Source organism: Asterias amurensis, chromosome 7 (genome assembly GCF_032118995.1).
Source record: "Asterias amurensis chromosome 7, ASM3211899v1".
Taxonomy (NCBI): Eukaryota; Metazoa; Echinodermata; class Asteroidea; order Forcipulatida; family Asteriidae; genus Asterias; species Asterias amurensis.
This window is the reverse complement of record NC_092654.1, coordinates 14,255,310-14,276,845: the sequence shown is the minus strand read 5'-3', so window position 1 is coordinate 14,276,845 and position 21,536 is coordinate 14,255,310. Positions and strand designations below refer to the sequence as shown.

At 32.6% G+C, this 21,536-nt stretch overlaps 1 protein-coding gene across 2 annotated transcripts in view; it reads right to left on the bottom strand.

Moving 5' to 3' along the window:
* The window catches only part of LOC139939965 (phospholipase D1-like), a 126,289-nt gene that overhangs the window by 2,434 nt on the left and 102,319 nt on the right, over nucleotides 1–21,536 (bottom strand). For both annotated transcript variants that reach the window (XM_071936136.1, XM_071936137.1), the window contains one exon: nucleotides 1,780–1,900. In XM_071936136.1, coding sequence (XP_071792237.1) covers nucleotides 1,780–1,900 — 121 coding nt within the window. The remainder of the gene's footprint in view (nucleotides 1–1,779; nucleotides 1,901–21,536) is intronic.

Sequence of the window (21,536 nt, the reverse complement as noted above, 5' to 3'; positions counted from 1 at the left end):
AGTGTTGTTATTATTATTAACCCTTTAAAGACCATTTGTTTCTATACAATCATCACGAAATGACCAGACAATTCTACATGTTCATGTAGTTATTCTGAATTTCTTTTCTCAAACTTTGTAAGAAATTTGTTTATACAGAAACAACAGGAAACACAAAATTCAGTTTTGTGTTAAAGGCAGTGGACACTATTGGTAATTACTCAAAATAATTATTGGCATAAAACCTTTCTTGGTGACAAGAAATGGGGAGAGGTTGGTGGTACAAAACATTGTGAGAAACGGCTCCCTTTGAAGTGCCATAGTTTTCGAGAAAGAAGTAATTTTCCACGAATTTGATTTGGAGACCTCAGATTTAGAACTTGAGGTCTCGAAATCAACCATCTAATGCACACAACTTTGTGTGACAAGGGTTATTTTTCTTTCATTATTATCTCGCAACTTCGACTACTGATTTAGCTCAAATTTTCACAGGTTTGTTATTTTATGCATATGTTGAGATACACCAACTGTGAAGGCTAGTCTTTGACAATTACCAAGTGTCCACTGCCTTTAAGAAATTGAGATACTATGAGAAACATTGGAAAATTTCAATGGACATGACCTTTACACGCACAAACATCGCTTATCATGTGCATTTTATTTCACAGTCCTCATTATCTCTTGCTCCAAATCATGTTCCGGTAACTGAATATAAACGAAGTGTAGTAAAACTTTGCCTCGGGAACTAGTTTGTTAACTTCCAATACCTCGGGGAACTAATACCGACTAGTCACCATAAAAGCATATTTGTAGATTATAGGTTTTCTTGCTAAATTTCGGCAATTAAGCAGCCAATTTAACCTCCAAGCTGTTCTATTTTGCCGAAATTGAATGCTACTGAAGAGGGTCATTCGATTTCGTTTTATGATTACCAAAATTACTGTTGCGTCATTCAATTTAACAAAACAATCATTCAATTTAACAACTCATCAAAGCAGCATTCAAATTCGCAGGAGTTTCTTCAAGCGTGTGTTTAGCAATTCAAATTAATTTTTGAGCAGTCATTTCTGGAAATTGTGCAATCAAGAGAATCATCATAAACAATAACAAATTATATTAATAGCAAAAATGTAAAAAAACACCCCCATTCAAACACAATACAAAATTAGATCGTGGTCAGTTAACAAATAAAGATCCCCGAATAAAAGGTTAGATAACCCATGACCCCCCCCCCCCAATAAAAAAAGAGAAAAAACAAAATTAAGAAAACACATCATTGGGCCCCATGTAAAGTCTACTGGAAACATAAACAAAGAAAATAAGGTTTGCTTGAATTAAAAATTAAAGTGAAGGGATACAAAACAATTGCCTAGTGCTGTTTACTTGTTTATTCGTATTTGTTTATAGTCGTACTTATTTGAATTCTCATTTAGAAAAATTGATTGCCTCTTTACGAAAATGAGAAAAGAATTAAATGACCAAAATATACAGCCGAACCAGCTTTGCTAAATTGTATGATGATTGTGTGTCACAGAAAAGAATGACGATACTCAACAATAAAATTGAATGGCCAAATTCTGAACTTGAAACGCAGTCAGAACTGGTAAGAGAAAATGGCTCTAATTCAAACGTATGAAAATGAAATTGGCTGCTCATTTTCCAAATTTGACAGAGAAAACCTTTAAACTGCTCATTTAAAGTGGTTCACCATTTAAGTGAGGGAATAATAAGTAGTTTGTAAAACTAAAAGTGGGGTGCCTACCTATCAGGGCTCTTGAGTTTTATAACACAGCTTCTTACCTTCTCATAGATATCGGTGTTTTTTGTAGCAGTGTTCATAACGACCCCCTGGTAGAAGGCATCACACACAGGGTCTGTCATGTCTATATCCCCTTTGCCACTAAGGACTCCAAGATGCTCCCTAAAAAAAAAAACATACAAGAGAATCAGGTGGACGGACCCATGGACATTAATAACATTAATAAATAATGGAGTCTAACATAGCCTATGTATCCACCAATAAGTTGCTCAAAGCACTTAAACAAGGAGAACCACTTTTCAGTTGAGAAAATCCGCCAAGCCGGCATGGTCCGATTTTCAGACGTGGGGTCAAAAACTTTCCGATGATTTTATGGTTCCAAATGATACCAGGGGTGAGAGTCATTACTAACGAAAAAGTCTGAAACTAGGATACAAAGTCAAAGGTATGTTGAAATGATGGCATTTTTACTGTTTGGCAACCCCTGGGGTTATAGATTTCGAGGAGCTTTTGGAAACAGTATCCAAAGCACTAGAGCAGTAGACTAATGAGCAGATTTTCTTTTTCGGGTCAATCCAAAAAATTTCTGATGATTTCATGGTTCCAAATGATACAGGACGGACTACTGAACACATTTTATCAGTTGAGACTGGGTAAACAACCAAAATTTTAAGATTAATAGAGAATTTTATGAGTTTGGATTTTTGGTCCAAGATGAAAAAAATCGACCAATATCGGTATGGTCAAAATTTTCAGATTTTGGGTCAAAAACTTTCCTATGATTTTATGGTTGCAAACGATACAGGATGGACTACTGAAGACATTTCATCAGTTGAGAATGGGTAAACAACCAAATTTTTTAGATTCATAGAGAATTTTGTGAGTTTGGATTTTTGGACCAAAATGAAAAAAATCGACCATACTGGTATGGTCAAAATTTTCAGATTTGGGGTCAAAAAATTTCCGATGATTTTATGGTTCCAAATGATACAGGACGGACTACTGAAGACATTTCATCAGTTGAGAATGGGTAAACAACCAAAATTTTAAGATTAATAGAGAATGTTATGAGTTTGGATTTTTGGTCCAAAATGAAAAAAATCGACCAAAATCGGTATGGTCAAAATTTTCAGATTTGGGGTCAAAAAATTTCCTATGATTTTATGGTTGCAAACGATACAGGATGGACTACTGAAGACATTTCATCAGTTGAGAATGGGTAAACAACCAAATTTTTTAGATTCATAGAGAATTTTGTGAGTTTGGATTTTTGGACCAAAATGAAAAAAATCGACCATACTGGTATGGTCAAAATTTTCAGATTTGGGGTCAAAAAATTTCCGATGATTTTATGATTGCCAACGATACAGAATGGACTACTGAACACATTTTATCAGTTGAAAATGGGTAAACAACCAAAATTTTTTGATTTATAGAGAATTTTGTAAGTTTGGATTTTTGGACCAAAATGAAAAAAATCGACCAAAATCGGTATGGTCAAAATTTTCAGATTTGGGGTCAAAAAATTTCCTATGATTTTATGGTTGCAAATGATACAGGACGGACTACTGAAGACATTTTATCAGTTGAGAATGGGTAAACAACCAAAATTATTAGATATATAGAGAATTTTGTGAGTTTGGATTTTTGGACCAAAATGAAAAAAATCGACCATACCGGTATGGTCAAAATTTTCAGATTTGGGGTCAAAAAATTTCCGATGATTTTATGGTTGCAAACGATACAGAACGGACTACTGAACACATTTTATCAGTTGAGACTGGGTAAACAACCAAAATTTTCTATTTATAGAGAATTTTGTGAGTTTGGATTTTTGGACCAAAATGAAAAAAATCGACCATACCGGTATGGTCAAAATTTTCAGATTTGGGGTCAAAAAATTTGTGATGATTTTATGGTTGCAAACGATACAGAATGGTCTACTGAACACATTTTATCAGTTGAGATTGGGTAAACAACTACAATTTTTAGATTTATAGAGAATTTTGTGAGTTTGGATTTTTGGACCAAAATGAAAAAAATCGACCATACCGGTATGGTCAAAATTTTCAGATTTGTGGTCAAAAAATTTCTGATGATTTTATGGTTCCAAATGATACAGGACGGACTACTAAAGACATTTCATCAGTTGAGAATGGGAAAAAAACAAAATTTTTAGATTTATAGAGAATTTTATGAGTTTGGATTTTTGGACCAAAATGAAAAAAATCGACCATACCGGTATGGTCAAAATTTTCAGATTTGGGGTCAAAAAATTTCCGATGATTTTATGGTTCCAAATGATACAGGACGGACTACTGAAGACATTTTATCAGTTGAGAATGGGTAAACAACCAAAACTATTAGATTTATAGAGAATTTTGTGAGTTTGGATTTTTGGACCAAAATGAAAAAAATCGACCATACCGGTATGGTCAAAATTTTCAGATTTGGGGTCAAAAAATTTCCGATGATTTTATGGTTGCAAACGATACAGAACGGACTACTGAACACATTTTATCAGTTGAGACTGGGTAAACAACCAAAATTTTCTATTTATAGAGAATTTTGTGAGTTTGGATTTTTGGACCAAAATGAAAAAAATCGACCATACCGGTATGGTCAAAATTTTCAGATTTGGGGTCAAAAAATTTCCGATGATTTTATGGTTCCAAATGATACAGGACGGACTACTGAAGACATTTCATCAGTTGAGAATGGGTAAACAACCAAAATTTTAAGATTAATAGAGAATTTTATGAGTTTGGATTTTTGGTCCAAAATGAAAAAAATCGACCAAAATCGGTATGGTCAAAATTTTCAGATTTGGGGTCAAAAATTTTTTTTATGATTTTATGGTTGCAAACGATACAGGATGGACTACTGAAGACATTTCATCAGTTGAGAATGGGTAAACAACCAAATTTTTTAGATTCATAGAGAATTTTGTGAGTTTGGATTTTTGGACCAAAATGAAAAAAATCGACCATACTGGTATGGTCAAAATTTTCAGATTTGGGGTCAAAAAATTTCCGATGATTTTATGATTGCCAACGATACAGAATGGACTACTGAACACATTTTATCAGTTGAAAATGGGTAAACAACCAAAATTTTTTGATTTATAGAGAATTTTGTAAGTTTGGATTTTTGGACCAAAATGAAAAAAATCGACCAAAATCGGTATGGTCAAAATTTTCAGATTTGGGGTCAAAAAATTTCCTATGATTTTATGGTTGCAAATGATACAGGACGGACTACTGAAGACATTTTATCAGTTGAGAATGGGTAAACAACCAAAATTATTAGATTTATAGAGAATTTTGTGAGTTTGGATTTTTGGACCAAAATGAAAAAAATCGACCATACCGGTATGGTCAAAATTTTCAGATTTGGGGTCAAAAAATTTCCGATGATTTTATGGTTGCAAACGATACAGAACGGACTACTGAACACATTTTATCAGTTGAGACTGGGTAAACAACCAAAATTTTCTATTTATAGAGAATTTTGTGAGTTTGGATTTTTGGACCAAAATGAAAAAAATCGACCATACCGGTATGGTCAAAATTTTCAGATTTGGGGTCAAAAAATTTGTGATGATTTTATGGTTGCAAACGATACAGAATGGTCTACTGAACACATTTTATCAGTTGAGATTGGGTAAACAACTACAATTTTTAGATTTATAGAGAATTTTGTGAGTTTGGATTTTTGGACCAAAATGAAAAAAATCGACCATACCGGTATGGTCAAAATTTTCAGATTTGTGGTCAAAAAATTTCTGATGATTTTATGGTTCCAAATGATACAGGACGGACTACTAAAGACATTTCATCAGTTGAGAATGGGAAAAAAACAAAATTTTTAGATTTATAGAGAATTTTATGAGTTTGGATTTTTGGACCAAAATGAAAAAAATCGACCATACCGGTATGGTCAAAATTTTCAGATTTGGGGTCAAAAAATTTCCGATGATTTTATGGTTCCAAATGATACAGGACGGACTACTGAAGACATTTTATCAGTTGAGAATGGGTAAACAACCAAAACTATTAGATTTATAGAGAATTTTGTGAGTTTGGATTTTTGGACCAAAATGAAAAAAATCGACCATACCGGTATGGTCAAAATTTTCAGATTTGGGGTCAAAAAATTTCCGATGATTTTATGGTTGCAAACGATACAGAACGGACTACTGAACACATTTTATCAGTTGAGACTGGGTAAACAACCAAAATTTTCTATTTATAGAGAATTTTGTGAGTTTGGATTTTTGGACCAAAATGAAAAAAATCGACCATACCGGTATGGTCAAAATTTTCAGATTTGGGGTCAAAAAATTTCCGATGATTTTATGGTTCCAAATGATACAGGACGGACTACTGAAGACATTTCATCAGTTGAGAATGGGTAAACAACCAAAATTTTAAGATTAATAGAGAATTTTATGAGTTTGGATTTTTGGTCCAAAATGAAAAAAATCGACCAAAATCGGTATGGTCAAAATTTTCAGATTTGGGGTCAAAAAATTTTTTTATGATTTTATGGTTGCAAACGATACAGGATGGACTACTGAAGACATTTCATCAGTTGAGAATGGGTAAACAACCAAATTTTTTAGATTCATAGAGAATTTTGTGAGTTTGGATTTTTGGACCAAAATGAAAAAAATCGACCATACTGGTATGGTCAAAATTTTCAGATTTGGGGTCAAAAAATTTCCGATGATTTTATGATTGCCAACGATACAGAATGGACTACTGAACACATTTTATCAGTTGAAAATGGGTAAACAACCAAAATTTTTTGATTTATAGAGAATTTTGTAAGTTTGGATTTTTGGACCAAAATGAAAAAAATCGACCAAAATCGGTATGGTCAAAATTTTCAGATTTGGGGTCAAAAAATTTCCTATGATTTTATGGTTGCAAATGATACAGGACGGACTACTGAAGACATTTTATCAGTTGAGAATGGGTAAACAACCAAAATTATTAGATTTATAGAGAATTTTGTGAGTTTGGATTTTTGGACCAAAATGAAAAAAATCGACCATACCGGTATGGTCAAAATTTTCAGATTTGGGGTCAAAAAATTTCCGATGATTTTATGGTTGCAAACGATACAGAACGGACTACTGAACACATTTTATCAGTTGAGACTGGGTAAACAACCAAAATTTTCTATTTATAGAGAATTTTGTGAGTTTGGATTTTTGGACCAAAATGAAAAAAATCGACCATACCGGTATGGTCAAAATTTTCAGATTTGGGGTCAAAAAATTTGTGATGATTTTATGGTTGCAAACGATACAGAATGGTCTACTGAACACATTTTATCAGTTGAGATTGGGTAAACAACTACAATTTTTAGATTTATAGAGAATTTTGTGAGTTTGGATTTTTGGACCAAAATGAAAAAAATCGACCATACCGGTATGGTCAAAATTTTCAGATTTGTGGTCAAAAAATTTCTGATGATTTTATGGTTCCAAATGATACAGGACGGACTACTAAAGACATTTCATCAGTTGAGAATGGGAAAAAAACAAAATTTTTAGATTTATAGAGAATTTTATGAGTTTGGATTTTTGGACCAAAATGAAAAAAATCGACCATACCGGTATGGTCAAAATTTTCAGATTTGGGGTCAAAAAATTTCCGATGATTTTATGGTTCCAAATGATACAGGACGGACTACTGAAGACATTTTATCAGTTGAGAATGGGTAAACAACCAAAACTATTAGATTTATAGAGAATTTTGTGAGTTTGGATTTTTGGACCAAAATGAAAAAAATCGACCATACCGGTATGGTCAAAATTTTCAGATTTGGGGTCAAAAAATTTCCGATGATTTTATGGTTGCAAACGATACAGAACGGACTACTGAACACATTTTATCAGTTGAGACTGGGTAAACAACCAAAATTTTCTATTTATAGAGAATTTTGTGAGTTTGGATTTTTGGACCAAAATGAAAAAAATCGACCATACCGGTATGGTCAAAATTTTCAGATTTGGGGTCAAAAAATTTCCGATGATTTTATGGTTCCAAATGATACAGGACGGACTACTGAAGACATTTTATCAGTTGAGAATGGGTAAACAACCAAAATTAATAGATTTATAGAGAATTTTATGAGTTTGGATTTTTGGTCCAAAATGAAAAAAATCGACCAAAATCGGTATGGTCAAAATTTTCAGATTTGGGGTCAAAAAATTTCCTATGATTTTATGGTTGCAAACGATACAGGATGGACTACTGAAGACATTTCATCAGTTGAGAATGGGTAAACAACCAAATTTTTTAGATTCATAGAGAATTTTGTGAGTTTGGATTTTTGGACCAAAATGAAAAAAATCGACCATACTGGTATGGTCAAAATTTTCAGATTTGGGGTCAAAAAATTTCCGATGATTTTATGATTGCCAACGATACAGAATGGACTACTGAACACATTTTATCAGTTGAAAATGGGTAAACAACCAAAATTTTTTGATTTATAGAGAATTTTGTAAGTTTGGATTTTTGGACCAAAATGAAAAAAATCGACCAAAATCGGTATGGTCAAAATTTTCAGATTTGGGGTCAAAAAATTTCCTATGATTTTATGGTTGCAAATGATACAGGACGGACTACTGAAGACATTTTATCAGTTGAGAATGGGTAAACAACCAAAATTATTAGATTTATAGAGAATTTTGTGAGTTTGGATTTTTGGACCAAAATGAAAAAAATCGACCATACCGGTATGGTCAAAATTTTCAGATTTGGGGTCAAAAAATTTCCGATGATTTTATGGTTGCAAACGATACAGAACGGACTACTGAACACATTTTATCAGTTGAGACTGGGTAAACAACCAAAATTTTCTATTTATAGAGAATTTTGTGAGTTTGGATTTTTGGACCAAAATGAAAAAAATCGACCATACCGGTATGGTCAAAATTTTCAGATTTGGGGTCAAAAAATTTGTGATGATTTTATGGTTGCAAACGATACAGAATGGTCTACTGAACACATTTTATCAGTTGAGATTGGGTAAACAACTACAATTTTTAGATTTATAGAGAATTTTGTGAGTTTGGATTTTTGGACCAAAATGAAAAAAATCGACCATACCGGTATGGTCAAAATTTTCAGATTTGTGGTCAAAAAATTTCTGATGATTTTATGGTTCCAAATGATACAGGACGGACTACTAAAGACATTTCATCAGTTGAGAATGGGAAAAAAACAAAATTTTTAGATTTATAGAGAATTTTATGAGTTTGGATTTTTGGACCAAAATGAAAAAAATCGACCATACCGGTATGGTCAAAATTTTCAGATTTGGGGTCAAAAAATTTCCGATGATTTTATGGTTCCAAATGATACAGGACGGACTACTGAAGACATTTTATCAGTTGAGAATGGGTAAACAACCAAAACTATTAGATTTATAGAGAATTTTGTGAGTTTGGATTTTTGGACCAAAATGAAAAAAATCGACCATACCGGTATGGTCAAAATTTTCAGATTTGGGGTCAAAAAATTTCCGATGATTTTATGGTTGCAAACGATACAGAACGGACTACTGAACACATTTTATCAGTTGAGACTGGGTAAACAACCAAAATTTTCTATTTATAGAGAATTTTGTGAGTTTGGATTTTTGGACCAAAATGAAAAAAATCGACCATACCGGTATGGTCAAAATTTTCAGATTTGGGGTCAAAAAATTTCCGATGATTTTATGGTTCCAAATGATACAGGACGGACTACTGAAGACATTTTATCAGTTGAGAATGGGTAAACAACCAAAATTAATAGATTTATAGAGAATTTTATGAGTTTGGATTTTTGGTCCAAAATGAAAAAAATCGACCATACCGGTATGGTCAAAATTTTCAGATTTGGGGTCAAAAAATTTGTGATGATTTTATGGTTGCAAACGATACAGAATGGTCTACTGAACACATTTGATCAGTTGAGATTGGGTAAACAACCAAAATTTTTAGATTTATAGAGAATTTTGTAAGTTTGGATTTTTGGACCAAAATGAAAAAAATCGACCATACCGGTATGGTCAAAATTTTCAGATTTGGGGTCAAAAAATTTCTGATGATTTTATGGTTCCAAATGATACAGGACGGACTACTAAAGACATTTCATCAGTTGAGAATGGGAAAAAACCAAAATTTTTAGATTTATAGAGAATTTTATGAGTTTGGATTTTTGGACCAAAATGAAAAAAATCGACCATACCGGTATGGTCAAAATTTTCAGATTTGGGGTCAAAAAATTTCTGATGATTTTATGGTTCCAAATGATACAGGACGGACTACTAAAGACATTTCATCAGTTGAGAATGGGAAAAAACCAAAATTTTTAGATTTATAGAGAATTTTGTTAGTTTGGATTTTTGGACCAAAATGAAAAAAATCGACCATACCGGTATGGTCAAAATTTTCAGATTTGGGGTCAAAAAATTTCTGATGATTTTATGGTTCCAAATGATACAGGACGGACTACTAAAGACATTTCATCAGTTGAGAATGGGAAAAAAACAAAATTTTTAGATTTATAGAGAATTTTATGAGTTTGGATTTTTGGACCAAAATGAAAAAAATCGACCATACCGGTATGGTCAAAATTTTCAGATTTGGGGTCAAAAAATTTCTGATGATTTTATGGTTCCAAATGATACAGGACGGACTACTGAAGACATTTTATCAGTTGAGAATGGGTAAACAACCAAAACTATTAGATTTATAGAGAATTTTGTGAGTTTGGATTTTTGGACCAAAATGAAAAAAATCGACCATACCGGTATGGTCAAAATTTTCAGATTTGGGGTCAAAAAATTTCCGATGATTTTATGGTTGCAAACGATACAGAACGGACTACTGAACACATTTTATCAGTTGAGACTGGGTAAACAACCAAAATTTTCTATTTATAGAGAATTTTGTGAGTTTGGATTTTTGGACCAAAATGAAAAAAATCGACCATACCGGTATGGTCAAAATTTTCAGATTTGGGGTCAAAAAATTTCCGATGATTTTATGGTTCCAAATGATACAGGACGGACTACTGAAGACATTTTATCAGTTGAGAATGGGTAAACAACCAAAATTAATAGATTTATAGAGAATTTTATGAGTTTGGATTTTTGGTCCAAAATGAAAAAAATCGACCATACCGGTATGGTCAAAATTTTCAGATTTGGGGTCAAAAAATTTGTGATGATTTTATGGTTGCAAACGATACAGAATGGTCTACTGAACACATTTGATCAGTTGAGATTGGGTAAACAACCAAAATTTTTAGATTTATAGAGAATTTTGTAAGTTTGGATTTTTGGACCAAAATGAAAAAAATCGACCATACCGGTATGGTCAAAATTTTCAGATTTGGGGTCAAAAAATTTCTGATGATTTTATGGTTCCAAATGATACAGGACGGACTACTAAAGACATTTCATCAGTTGAGAATGGGAAAAAACCAAAATTTTTAGATTTATAGAGAATTTTATGAGTTTGGATTTTTGGACCAAAATGAAAAAAATCGACCATACCGGTATGGTCAAAATTTTCAGATTTGGGGTCAAAAAATTTCCGATGATTTTATGGTTCCAAATGATACAGGACGGAATACTGCAGACATTTTATCAGTTGAGAATGGGTAAACAACCAAAATTATTAGATTTATAGAGAATTTTGTGAGTTTGGATTTTTGGTCCAAAATGAAAAAAAATCGACCATACCGGTATGGTCAAAATTTTCAGATTTGGGGTCAAAAAATTTGTGATCATTTTATGGTTGCAAACGATACAGAATGGTCTACTGAACACATTTCATCAGTTGAGACTGGGTAAACAACCAAATTTTTTAGATTTATAGTGAATTTTACGAGCTCGGATTTTTGGTCCGAAATGAAAAAAATCGACCATACCGGTATGGTCAAAATTTTCAGATTTGGGGTCAAAAAGTTTCCGATGATTTTATGGTTGCAAACGATACAGAACCTACTGAACACATTTGATCAGTTGAGAGTGGGTAAACAACCAAAATTTTTAGATTTATAGAGAATTTTGTTAGTTTGGATTTTTGGACCAAAATGAAAAAAATCGACCATACCGGTATGGTCAAAATTTTCAGATTTGGGGTCAAAAAATTTCTGATGATTTTATGGTTGCAAACGATACAGAATGGTCTACTGAACACATTTCATCAGTTGAGACTGGGTAAACAACCAAATTTTTTAGATTAATAGTGAATTTTACGAGCTCGGATTTTTGGTCCGAAATGAAAAAAATCGACCATACCGGTATGGTCAAAATTTTCAGATTTGGGGTCAAAAAATTTCCGATGATTTTATGGTTGCAAACGATACAGAACGGACTACTGAACACATTTGATCAGTTGAGAGTGGGTAAACAACCAAAATTTTTAGATTTATAGAGAATTTTGTAAGTTTGGATTTTTGGACCAAAATGAAAAAAATCGACCATACCGGTATGGTCAAAATTTTCAGATTTGGGGTCAAAAAATTTCCGATGATTTTATGGTTCCAAATGATACAGGACGGACTACTGAAGACATTTTATCAGTTGAGAATGGGTAAACAACCCAAATTATTAGATTTATAGAGAATTTTGTGAGTTTGGATTTTTGGACCAAAATGAAAAAAATTGACCATACCGGTATGGTCAAAATTTTCAGATTTGGGGTCAAAAAATTTCTGATGATTTTATGGTTGCAAACGATACAGAACGGACTACTGAACACATTTGATCAGTTGAGAGTGGGTAAACAACCAAAATTTTTAGATTTATAGAGAATTTTGTGAGTTTGGATTTTTGGACCAAAATGAAGAAAAATCGACCATACCGGTATGGTCAAAATTTTCAGATTTGGGGTCAAAAAATTTCCGATGATTTTATGGTTGCAAACGATACAGAACGGACTACTGAACACATTTCATCAGTTGGGAGTGGGTAAACAACCAAAATTTTTAGATTTATAGAGAATTTTGTGAGTTTGGATTTTTGGACCAAAATGAAAAAAATCGACCATACCGGTATGGTCAAAATTTTCAGATTTGGGGTCAAAAAATTTCCGATGATTTTATGGTTGCAAACGATACAGAACGGACTACTGAACACATTTTATCAGTTGAGACTGGGTAAACAACCAAAATTTTCTATTTATAGAGAATTTTGTGAGTTTGGATTTTTGGACCAAAATGAAAAATATCGACCATACCGGTATGGTCAAAATTTTCAGATTTGGGGTCAAAAAATTTCCGATGATTTTATGGTTCCAAATGATACAGGACGGACTACTGAAGACATTTTATCAGTTGAGAATGGGTAAACAACCAAAATTATTAGATTTATAGAGAATTTTGTGAGTTTGGATTTTTGGTCCAAAATGAAAAAAATCTACCATACCGGTATGGTCAAAATTTTCAGATTTGGGGTCAAAAAATTTGTGATGATTTTATGGTTGCAAACGATACAGAATGGTCTACTGAACACATTTTATCAGTTGAGATTGGGTAAACAACTAAAATTTTTAGATTTATAGAGAATTTTGTGAGTTTGGATTTTTGGACCAAAATGAAAAAAATCGACCATACCGGTATGGTCAAAATTTTCAGATTTGGGGTCAAAAAATTTCAGATGATTTTATGGTTCCGAATGATACAGGACGGACTACTAAAGACATTTCATCAGTTGAGAATGGGTAAACAACCAAAATTATTAGATTTATAGAGAATTTTGTGAGTTTGGATTTTTGGACCAAAATGAAAAAAATCGACCATACCGGTATGGTCAAAATTTTCAGATTTGGGGTCAAAAAATTTCTGATGATTTTATGGTTGCAAACGATACAGAATGGTCTACTGAACTCATTTCATCAGTTGAGACTGGGTAAACAACCAAACTTTTTAGATTTATAGTGAATTTTACGAGCTCGGATTTTTGGTCGGAAATGAAAAAAATCGACCATACCGGTATGGTCGAAATTTTCAGATTTGGGGTCAAAAAATTTCCGATGATTTTATGGTTGCAAACGATACAGAACGGACTACTGAACACATTTCATCAGTTGGGAGTGGGTAAACAACCAAAATTTTTAGATTTATAGAGAATTTTGTGAGTTTGGATTTTTGGACCAAAATGAAAAAAATCGACCATACCGGTATGGTCAAAATTTTCAGATTTGGGGTCAAAAAATTTGTGATGATTTTATGGTTGCAAACGATACAGAATGGTCTACTGAACACATTTTATCAGTTGAGATTGGGTAAACAACTAAAATTTTTAGATTTATAGAGAATTTTGTGAGTTTGGATTTTTGGACCAAAATGAAAAAAATCGACCATACCGGTATGGTCAAAATTTTCAGATTTGGGGTCAAAAAATTTCTGATGATTTTATGGTTCCAAATGATACAGGACGGACTACTAAAGACATTTCATCAGTTGAGAATGGGTAAACAACCAAAATTATTAGATTTATAGAGAATTTTGTGAGTTTGGATTTTTGGACCAAAATGAAAAAAATCGACCATACCGGTATGGTCAAAATTTTCAGATTTGGGGTCAAAAAATTTCCGATGATTTTATGGTTCCAAATGATACAGGACGGACTACTGAAGACATTTTATCAGTTGAGAATGGGTAAACAACCAAAATTATTAGATTTATAGAGAATTTTGTGAGTTTGGATTTTTGGTCCAAAATGAAAAAAATCTACCATACCGGTATGGTCAAAATTTTCAGATTTGGGGTCAAAAAATTTGTGATGATTTTATGGTTGCAAACGATACAGAACGGACTACTGAACACATTTTATCAGTTGAGACTGGGTAAACAACCAAAATTTTCTATTTATAGAGAATTTTGTGAGTTTGGATTTTTGGACCAAAATGAAAAAAATCGACCATACCGGTATGGTCAAAATTTTCAGATTTGGGGTCAAAAAATTTCCGATGATTTTATGGTTCCAAATGATACAGGACGGACTACTGAAGACATTTTATCAGTTGAGAATGGGTAAACAACCAAAATTAATAGATTTATAGAGAATTTTATGAGTTTGGATTTTTGGTCCAAAATGAAAAAAATCGACCATACCGGTATGGTCAAAATTTTCAGATTTGGGGTCAAAAAATTTGTGATGATTTTATGGTTGCAAACGATACAGAATGGTCTACTGAACACATTTGATCAGTTGAGATTGGGTAAACAACCAAAATTTTTAGATTTATAGAGAATTTTGTAAGTTTGGATTTTTGGACCAAAATGAAAAAAATCGACCATACCGGTATGGTCAAAATTTTCAGATTTGGGGTCAAAAAATTTCTGATGATTTTATGGTTCCAAATGATACAGGACGGACTACTAAAGACATTTCATCAGTTGAGAATGGGAAAAAACCAAAATTTTTAGATTTATAGAGAATTTTATGAGTTTGGATTTTTGGACCAAAATGAAAAAAATCGACCATACCGGTATGGTCAAAATTTTCAGATTTGGGGTCAAAAAATTTCCGATGATTTTATGGTTCCAAATGATACAGGACGGAATACTGAAGACATTTTATCAGTTGAGAATGGGTAAACAACCAAAATTATTAGATTTATAGAGAATTTTGTGAGTTTGGATTTTTGGTCCAAAATGAAAAAAAATCGACCATACCGGTATGGTCAAAATTTTCAGATTTGGGGTCAAAAAATTTGTGATCATTTTATGGTTGCAAACGATACAGAATGGTCTACTGAACACATTTCATCAGTTGAGACTGGGTAAACAACCAAATTTTTTAGATTTATAGTGAATTTTACGAGCTCGGATTTTTGGTCCGAAATGAAAAAAATCGACCATACCGGTATGGTCAAAATTTTCAGATTTGGGGTCAAAAAGTTTCCGATGATTTTATGGTTGCAAACGATACAGAACGGACTACTGAACACATTTGATCAGTTGAGAGTGGGTAAACAACCAAAATTTTTAGATTTATAGAGAATTTTGTTAGTTTGGATTTTTGGACCAAAATGAAAAAAATCGACCATACCGGTATGGTCAAAATTTTCAGATTTGGGGTCAAAAAATTTCTGATGATTTTATGGTTGCAAACGATACAGAATGGTCTACTGAACACATTTCATCAGTTGAGACTGGGTAAACAACCAAATTTTTTAGATTAATAGTGAATTTTACGAGCTCGGATTTTTGGTCCGAAATGAAAAAAATCGACCATACCGGTATGGTCAAAATTTTCAGATTTGGGGTCAAAAAATTTCCGATGATTTTATGGTTGCAAACGATACAGAACGGACTACTGAACACATTTGATCAGTTGAGAGTGGGTAAACAACCAAAATTTTTAGATTTATAGAGAATTTTGTAAGTTTGGATTTTTGGACCAAAATGAAAAAAATCGACCATACCGGTATGGTCAAAATTTTCAGATTTGGGGTCAAAAAATTTCCGATGATTTTATGGTTCCAAATGATACAGGACGGACTACTGAAGACATTTTATCAGTTGAGAATGGGTAAACAACCCAAATTATTAGATTTATAGAGAATTTTGTGAGTTTGGATTTTTGGACCAAAATGAAAAAAATTGACCATACCGGTATGGTCAAAATTTTCAGATTTGGGGTCAAAAAATTTCTGATGATTTTATGGTTGCAAACGATACAGAACGGACTACTGAACACATTTGATCAGTTGAGAGTGGGTAAACAACCAAAATTTTTAGATTTATAGAGAATTTTGTGAGTTTGGATTTTTGGACCAAAATGAAAAAAATCGACCATACCGGTATGGTCAAAATTTTCAGATTTGGGGTCAAAAAATTTCCGATGATTTTATGGTTGCAAACGATACAGAACGGACTACTGAACACATTTCATCAGTTGGGAGTGGGTAAACAACCAAAATTTTTAGATTTATAGAGAATTTTGTGAGTTTGGATTTTTGGACCAAAATGAAAAAAATCGACCATACCGGTATGGTCAAAATTTTCAGATTTGGGGTCAAAAAATTTCCGATGATTTTATGGTTGCAAACGATACAGAACGGACTACTGAACACATTTTATCAGTTGAGACTGGGTAAACAACCAAAATTTTCTATTTATAGAGAATTTTGTGAGTTTGGATTTTTGGACCAAAATGAAAAAAATCGACCATACCGGTATGGTCAAAATTTTCAGATTTGGGGTCAAAAAATTTCCGATGATTTTATGGTTCCAAATGATACAGGACGGACTACTGAAGACATTTTATCAGTTGAGAATGGGTAAACAACCAAAATTATTAGATTTATAGAGAATTTTGTGAGTTTGGATTTTTGGTCCAAAATGAAAAAAATCTACCATACCGGTATGGTCAAAATTTTCAGATTTGGGGTCAAAAAATTTGTGATGATTTTATGGTTGCAAACGATACAGAATGGTCTACTGAACACATTTTATCAGTTGAGATTGGGTAAACAACTAAAATTTTTAGATTTATAGAGAATTTTGTGAGTTTGGATTTTTGGACCAAAATGAAAAAAATCGACCATACCGGTATGGTCAAAATTTTCAGATTTGGGGTCAAAAAATTTCTGATGATTTTATGGTTCCGAATGATACAGGACGGACTACTAAAGACATTTCATCAGTTGAGAATGGGTAAACAACCAAAATTATTAGATTTATAGAGAATTTTGTGAGTTTGGATTTTTGGACCAAAATGAAAAAAATCGACCATACCGGTATGGTCAAAATTTTCAGATTTGGGGTCAAAAAATTTCTGATGATTTTATGGTTGCAAACGATACAGAATGGTCTACTGAACTCATTTCATCAGTTGAGACTGGGTAAACAACCAAACTTTTTAGATTTATAGTGAATTTTACGAGCTCGGATTTTTGGTCGGAAATGAAAAAAATCGACCATACCGGTATGGTCGAAATTTTCAGATTTGGGGTCAAAAAATTTCCGATGATTTTATGGTTGCAAACGATACAGAACGGACTACTGAACACATTTCATCAGTTGGGAGTGGGTAAACAACCAAAATTTTTAGATTTATAGAGAATTTTGTGAGTTTGGATTTTTGGACCAAAATGAAAAAAATCGACCATACCGGTATGGTCAAAATTTTCAGATTTGGGGTCAAAAAATTTGTGATGATTTTATGGTTGCAAACGATACAGAATGGTCTACTGAACACATTTTATCAGTTGAGATTGGGTAAACAACTAAAATTTTTAGATTTATAGAGAATTTTGTGAGTTTGGATTTTTGGACCAAAATGAAAAAAATCGACCATACCGGTATGGTCAAAATTTTCAGATTTGGGGTCAAAAAATTTCTGATGATTTTATGGTTCCAAATGATACAGGACGGACTACTAAAGACATTTCATCAGTTGAGAATGGGTAAACAACCAAAATTATTAGATTTATAGAGAATTTTGTGAGTTTGGATTTTTGGACCAAAATGAAAAAAATCGACCATACCGGTATGGTCAAAATTTTCAGATTTGGGGTCAAAAAATTTCCGATGATTTTATGGTTCCAAATGATACAGGACGGACTACTGAAGACATTTTATCAGTTGAGAATGGGTAAACAACCAAAATTATTAGATTTATAGAGAATTTTGTGAGTTTGGATTTTTGGTCCAAAATGAAAAAAATCTACCATACCGGTATGGTCAAAATTTTCAGATTTGGGGTCAAAAAATTTGTGATGATTTTATGGTTGCAAACGATACAGAATGGTCTACTGAACACATTTTATCAGTTGAGATTGGGTAAACAACTAAAATTTTTAGATTTATAGAGAATTTTGTGAGTTTGGATTTTTGGACCAAAATGAAAAAAATCGACCATACCGGTATGGTCAAAATTTTCAGATTTGGGGTCAAAAAATTTCTGATGATTTTATGGTTCCAAATGATACAGGACGGACTACTAAAGACATTTCATCAGTTGAGAATGGGTAAACAACCAAAATTATTAGATTTATAGAGAATTTTGTGAGTTTGGATTTTTGGACCAAAATGAAAAAAATCGACCATACCGGTATGGTCAAAATTTTCAGATTTGGGGTCAAAAAATTTCTGATGATTTTATGGTTGCAAACGATACAGAATGGTCTACTGAACTCATTTCATCAGTTGAGACTGGGTAAACAACCAAACTTTTTAGATTTATAGTGAATTTTACGAGCTCGGATTTTTGGTCGGAAATGAAAAAAATCGACCATACCGGTATGGTCGAAATTTTCAGATTTGGGGTCAAAAAATTTCCGATGATTTTATGGTTGCAAACGATACAGAACGGACTACTGAACACATTTCATCAGTTGGGAGTGGGTAAACAACCAAAATTTTTAGATTTATAGAGAATTTTGTGAGTTTGGATTTTTGGACCAAAATGAAAAAAATCGACCATACCGGTATGGTCAAAATTTTCAGATTTGGGGTCAAAAAATTTCCGATGATTTTATGGTTGCAAACGATACAGAACGGACTACTGAACACATTTCATCAGTTGGGAGTGGGTAAACAACCAAAATTTTTAGATTTATAGAGAATTTTGTGAGTTTGGATTTTTGGACCAAAATGAAAAAAATCGACCATACCGGTATGGTCAAAATTTTCAGATTTGGGGTCAAAAAATTTCCGATGATTTTATGGTTGCAAAAGATACAGAACGGACTACTGAACACATTTTATCAGTTGAGACTGGGTAAACAACCAAAATTTTCTATTTATAGAGAATTTTGTGAGTTTGGATTTTTGGACCAAAATGAAAAAAATCGACCATACCGGTATGGTCAAAATTTTCAGATTTGGGGTCAAAAAATTTCCGATGATTTTATGGTTCCAAATGATACAGGACGGACTACTGAAGACATTTTATCAGTTGAGAATGGGTAAACAACCAAAATTATTAGATTTATAGAGAATTTTTTGAGTTTGGATTTTTGGTCCAAAATGAAAAAAATCGACCATACCGGTATGGTCAAAATTTTCAGATTTGGGGTCAAAAAATTTGTGATGATTTTATGGTTGCAAACGATACAGAATGGTCTACTGAACACGTTTTATCAGTTGAGATTGGGTAAACAACTAAAATTTTTAGATTTATAGAGAATTTTGTGAGTTTGGATTTTTGGACAAAAATGAAAAAAATCGACCATACCGGTATGGTCAAAATTTTCAGATTTGGGGTCAAAAAATTTCTGATGATTTTATGGTTCCAAATGATACAGGACGGACTACTAAAGACATTTCATCAGTTGAGAATGGGTAAACAACCAAAATTATTAGATTTATAGAGAATTTTGTGAGTTTGGATTTTTGGACCAAAATGAAAAAAATCGACCATACCGGTATGGTCAAAATTTTCAGATTTGGGGTCAAAAAATTTCCGATGATTTTATGGTTCCAAATGATACAGGACGGACTACTGAAGACATTTTATCAGTTGAGAATGGGTAAACAACCAAAATTATTAGATTTATAGAGAATTTTGTGAGTTTGGATTTTTGGTCCAAAATGAAAAAAATCTACCATACCGGTATGGTCAAAATTTTCAGATTTGGGGTCAAAAAATTTGTGATGATTTTATGGTTGCAAACGATACAGAATGGTCTACTGAACACATTTCATCAGTTGAGATTGGGTAAACAACTAAAATTTTTAGATTTATAGAGAATTTTGTGAGTTTGGATTTTTGGACCAAAATGAAAAAAATCGACCATACCGGTATGGTCAAAATTTTCAGATTTGGGGTCAAAAAATTTCTGATGATTTTATGGTTCCAAATGATACAGGACGGACTACTAAAGACATTTCATCAGTTGAGAATGGGTAAACAACCAAAATTATTAGATTTATAGAGAATTTTGTGAGTTTGGATTTTTGGACCAAAATGAAAAAAATCGACCATACCGGTATGGTCAAAATTTTCAGATTTGGGGTCAAAAAATTTCTGATGATTTTATGGTTGCAAACGATACAGAATGGTCTACTGAACTCATTTCATCAGTTGAGACTGGGTAAACAACCAAACTTTTTAGATTTATAGTGAATTTTACGAGCTCGGATTTTTGGTCGGAAATGAAAAAAATCGACCATACCGGTATGGTCGAAATTTTCAGATTTGGGGTCAAAAAATTTGTGATGATTTTATGGTTGCAAACGATACAGAATGGTCTACTGAACACATTTCATCAGTTGAGATTGGGTAAACAACTAAAATTTTTAGATTTATAGAGAATTTTGTGAGTTTGGATTTTTGGACCAAAATGAAAAAAATCGACCATACCGGTATGGTCAAAATTTTCAGATTTGGGGTCAAAAAATTTCTGATGATTTTATGGTTCCAAATGATACAGGACGGACTACTAAAGACATTTCATCAGTTGAGAATGGGTAAACAACCAAAATTATTAGATTTATAGAGAATTTTGTGAGTTTGGATTTTTGGACCAAAATGAAAAAAATCGACCATACCGGTATGGTCAAAATTTTCAGATTTGGGGTCAAAAAATTTCTGATGATTTTATGGTTGCAAACGATACAGAATGGTCTACTGAACTCATTTCATCAGTTGAGACTGGGTAAACAACCAAACTTTTTAGATTTATAGTGAATTTTACGAGCTCGGATTTTTGGTCGGAAATGAAAAAAATCGACCATACCGGTATGGTCGAAATTTTCAGATTTGGGGTCAAAAAATTTCCGATGATTTTATGGTTGCAAACGATACAGAACGGACTACTGAACAC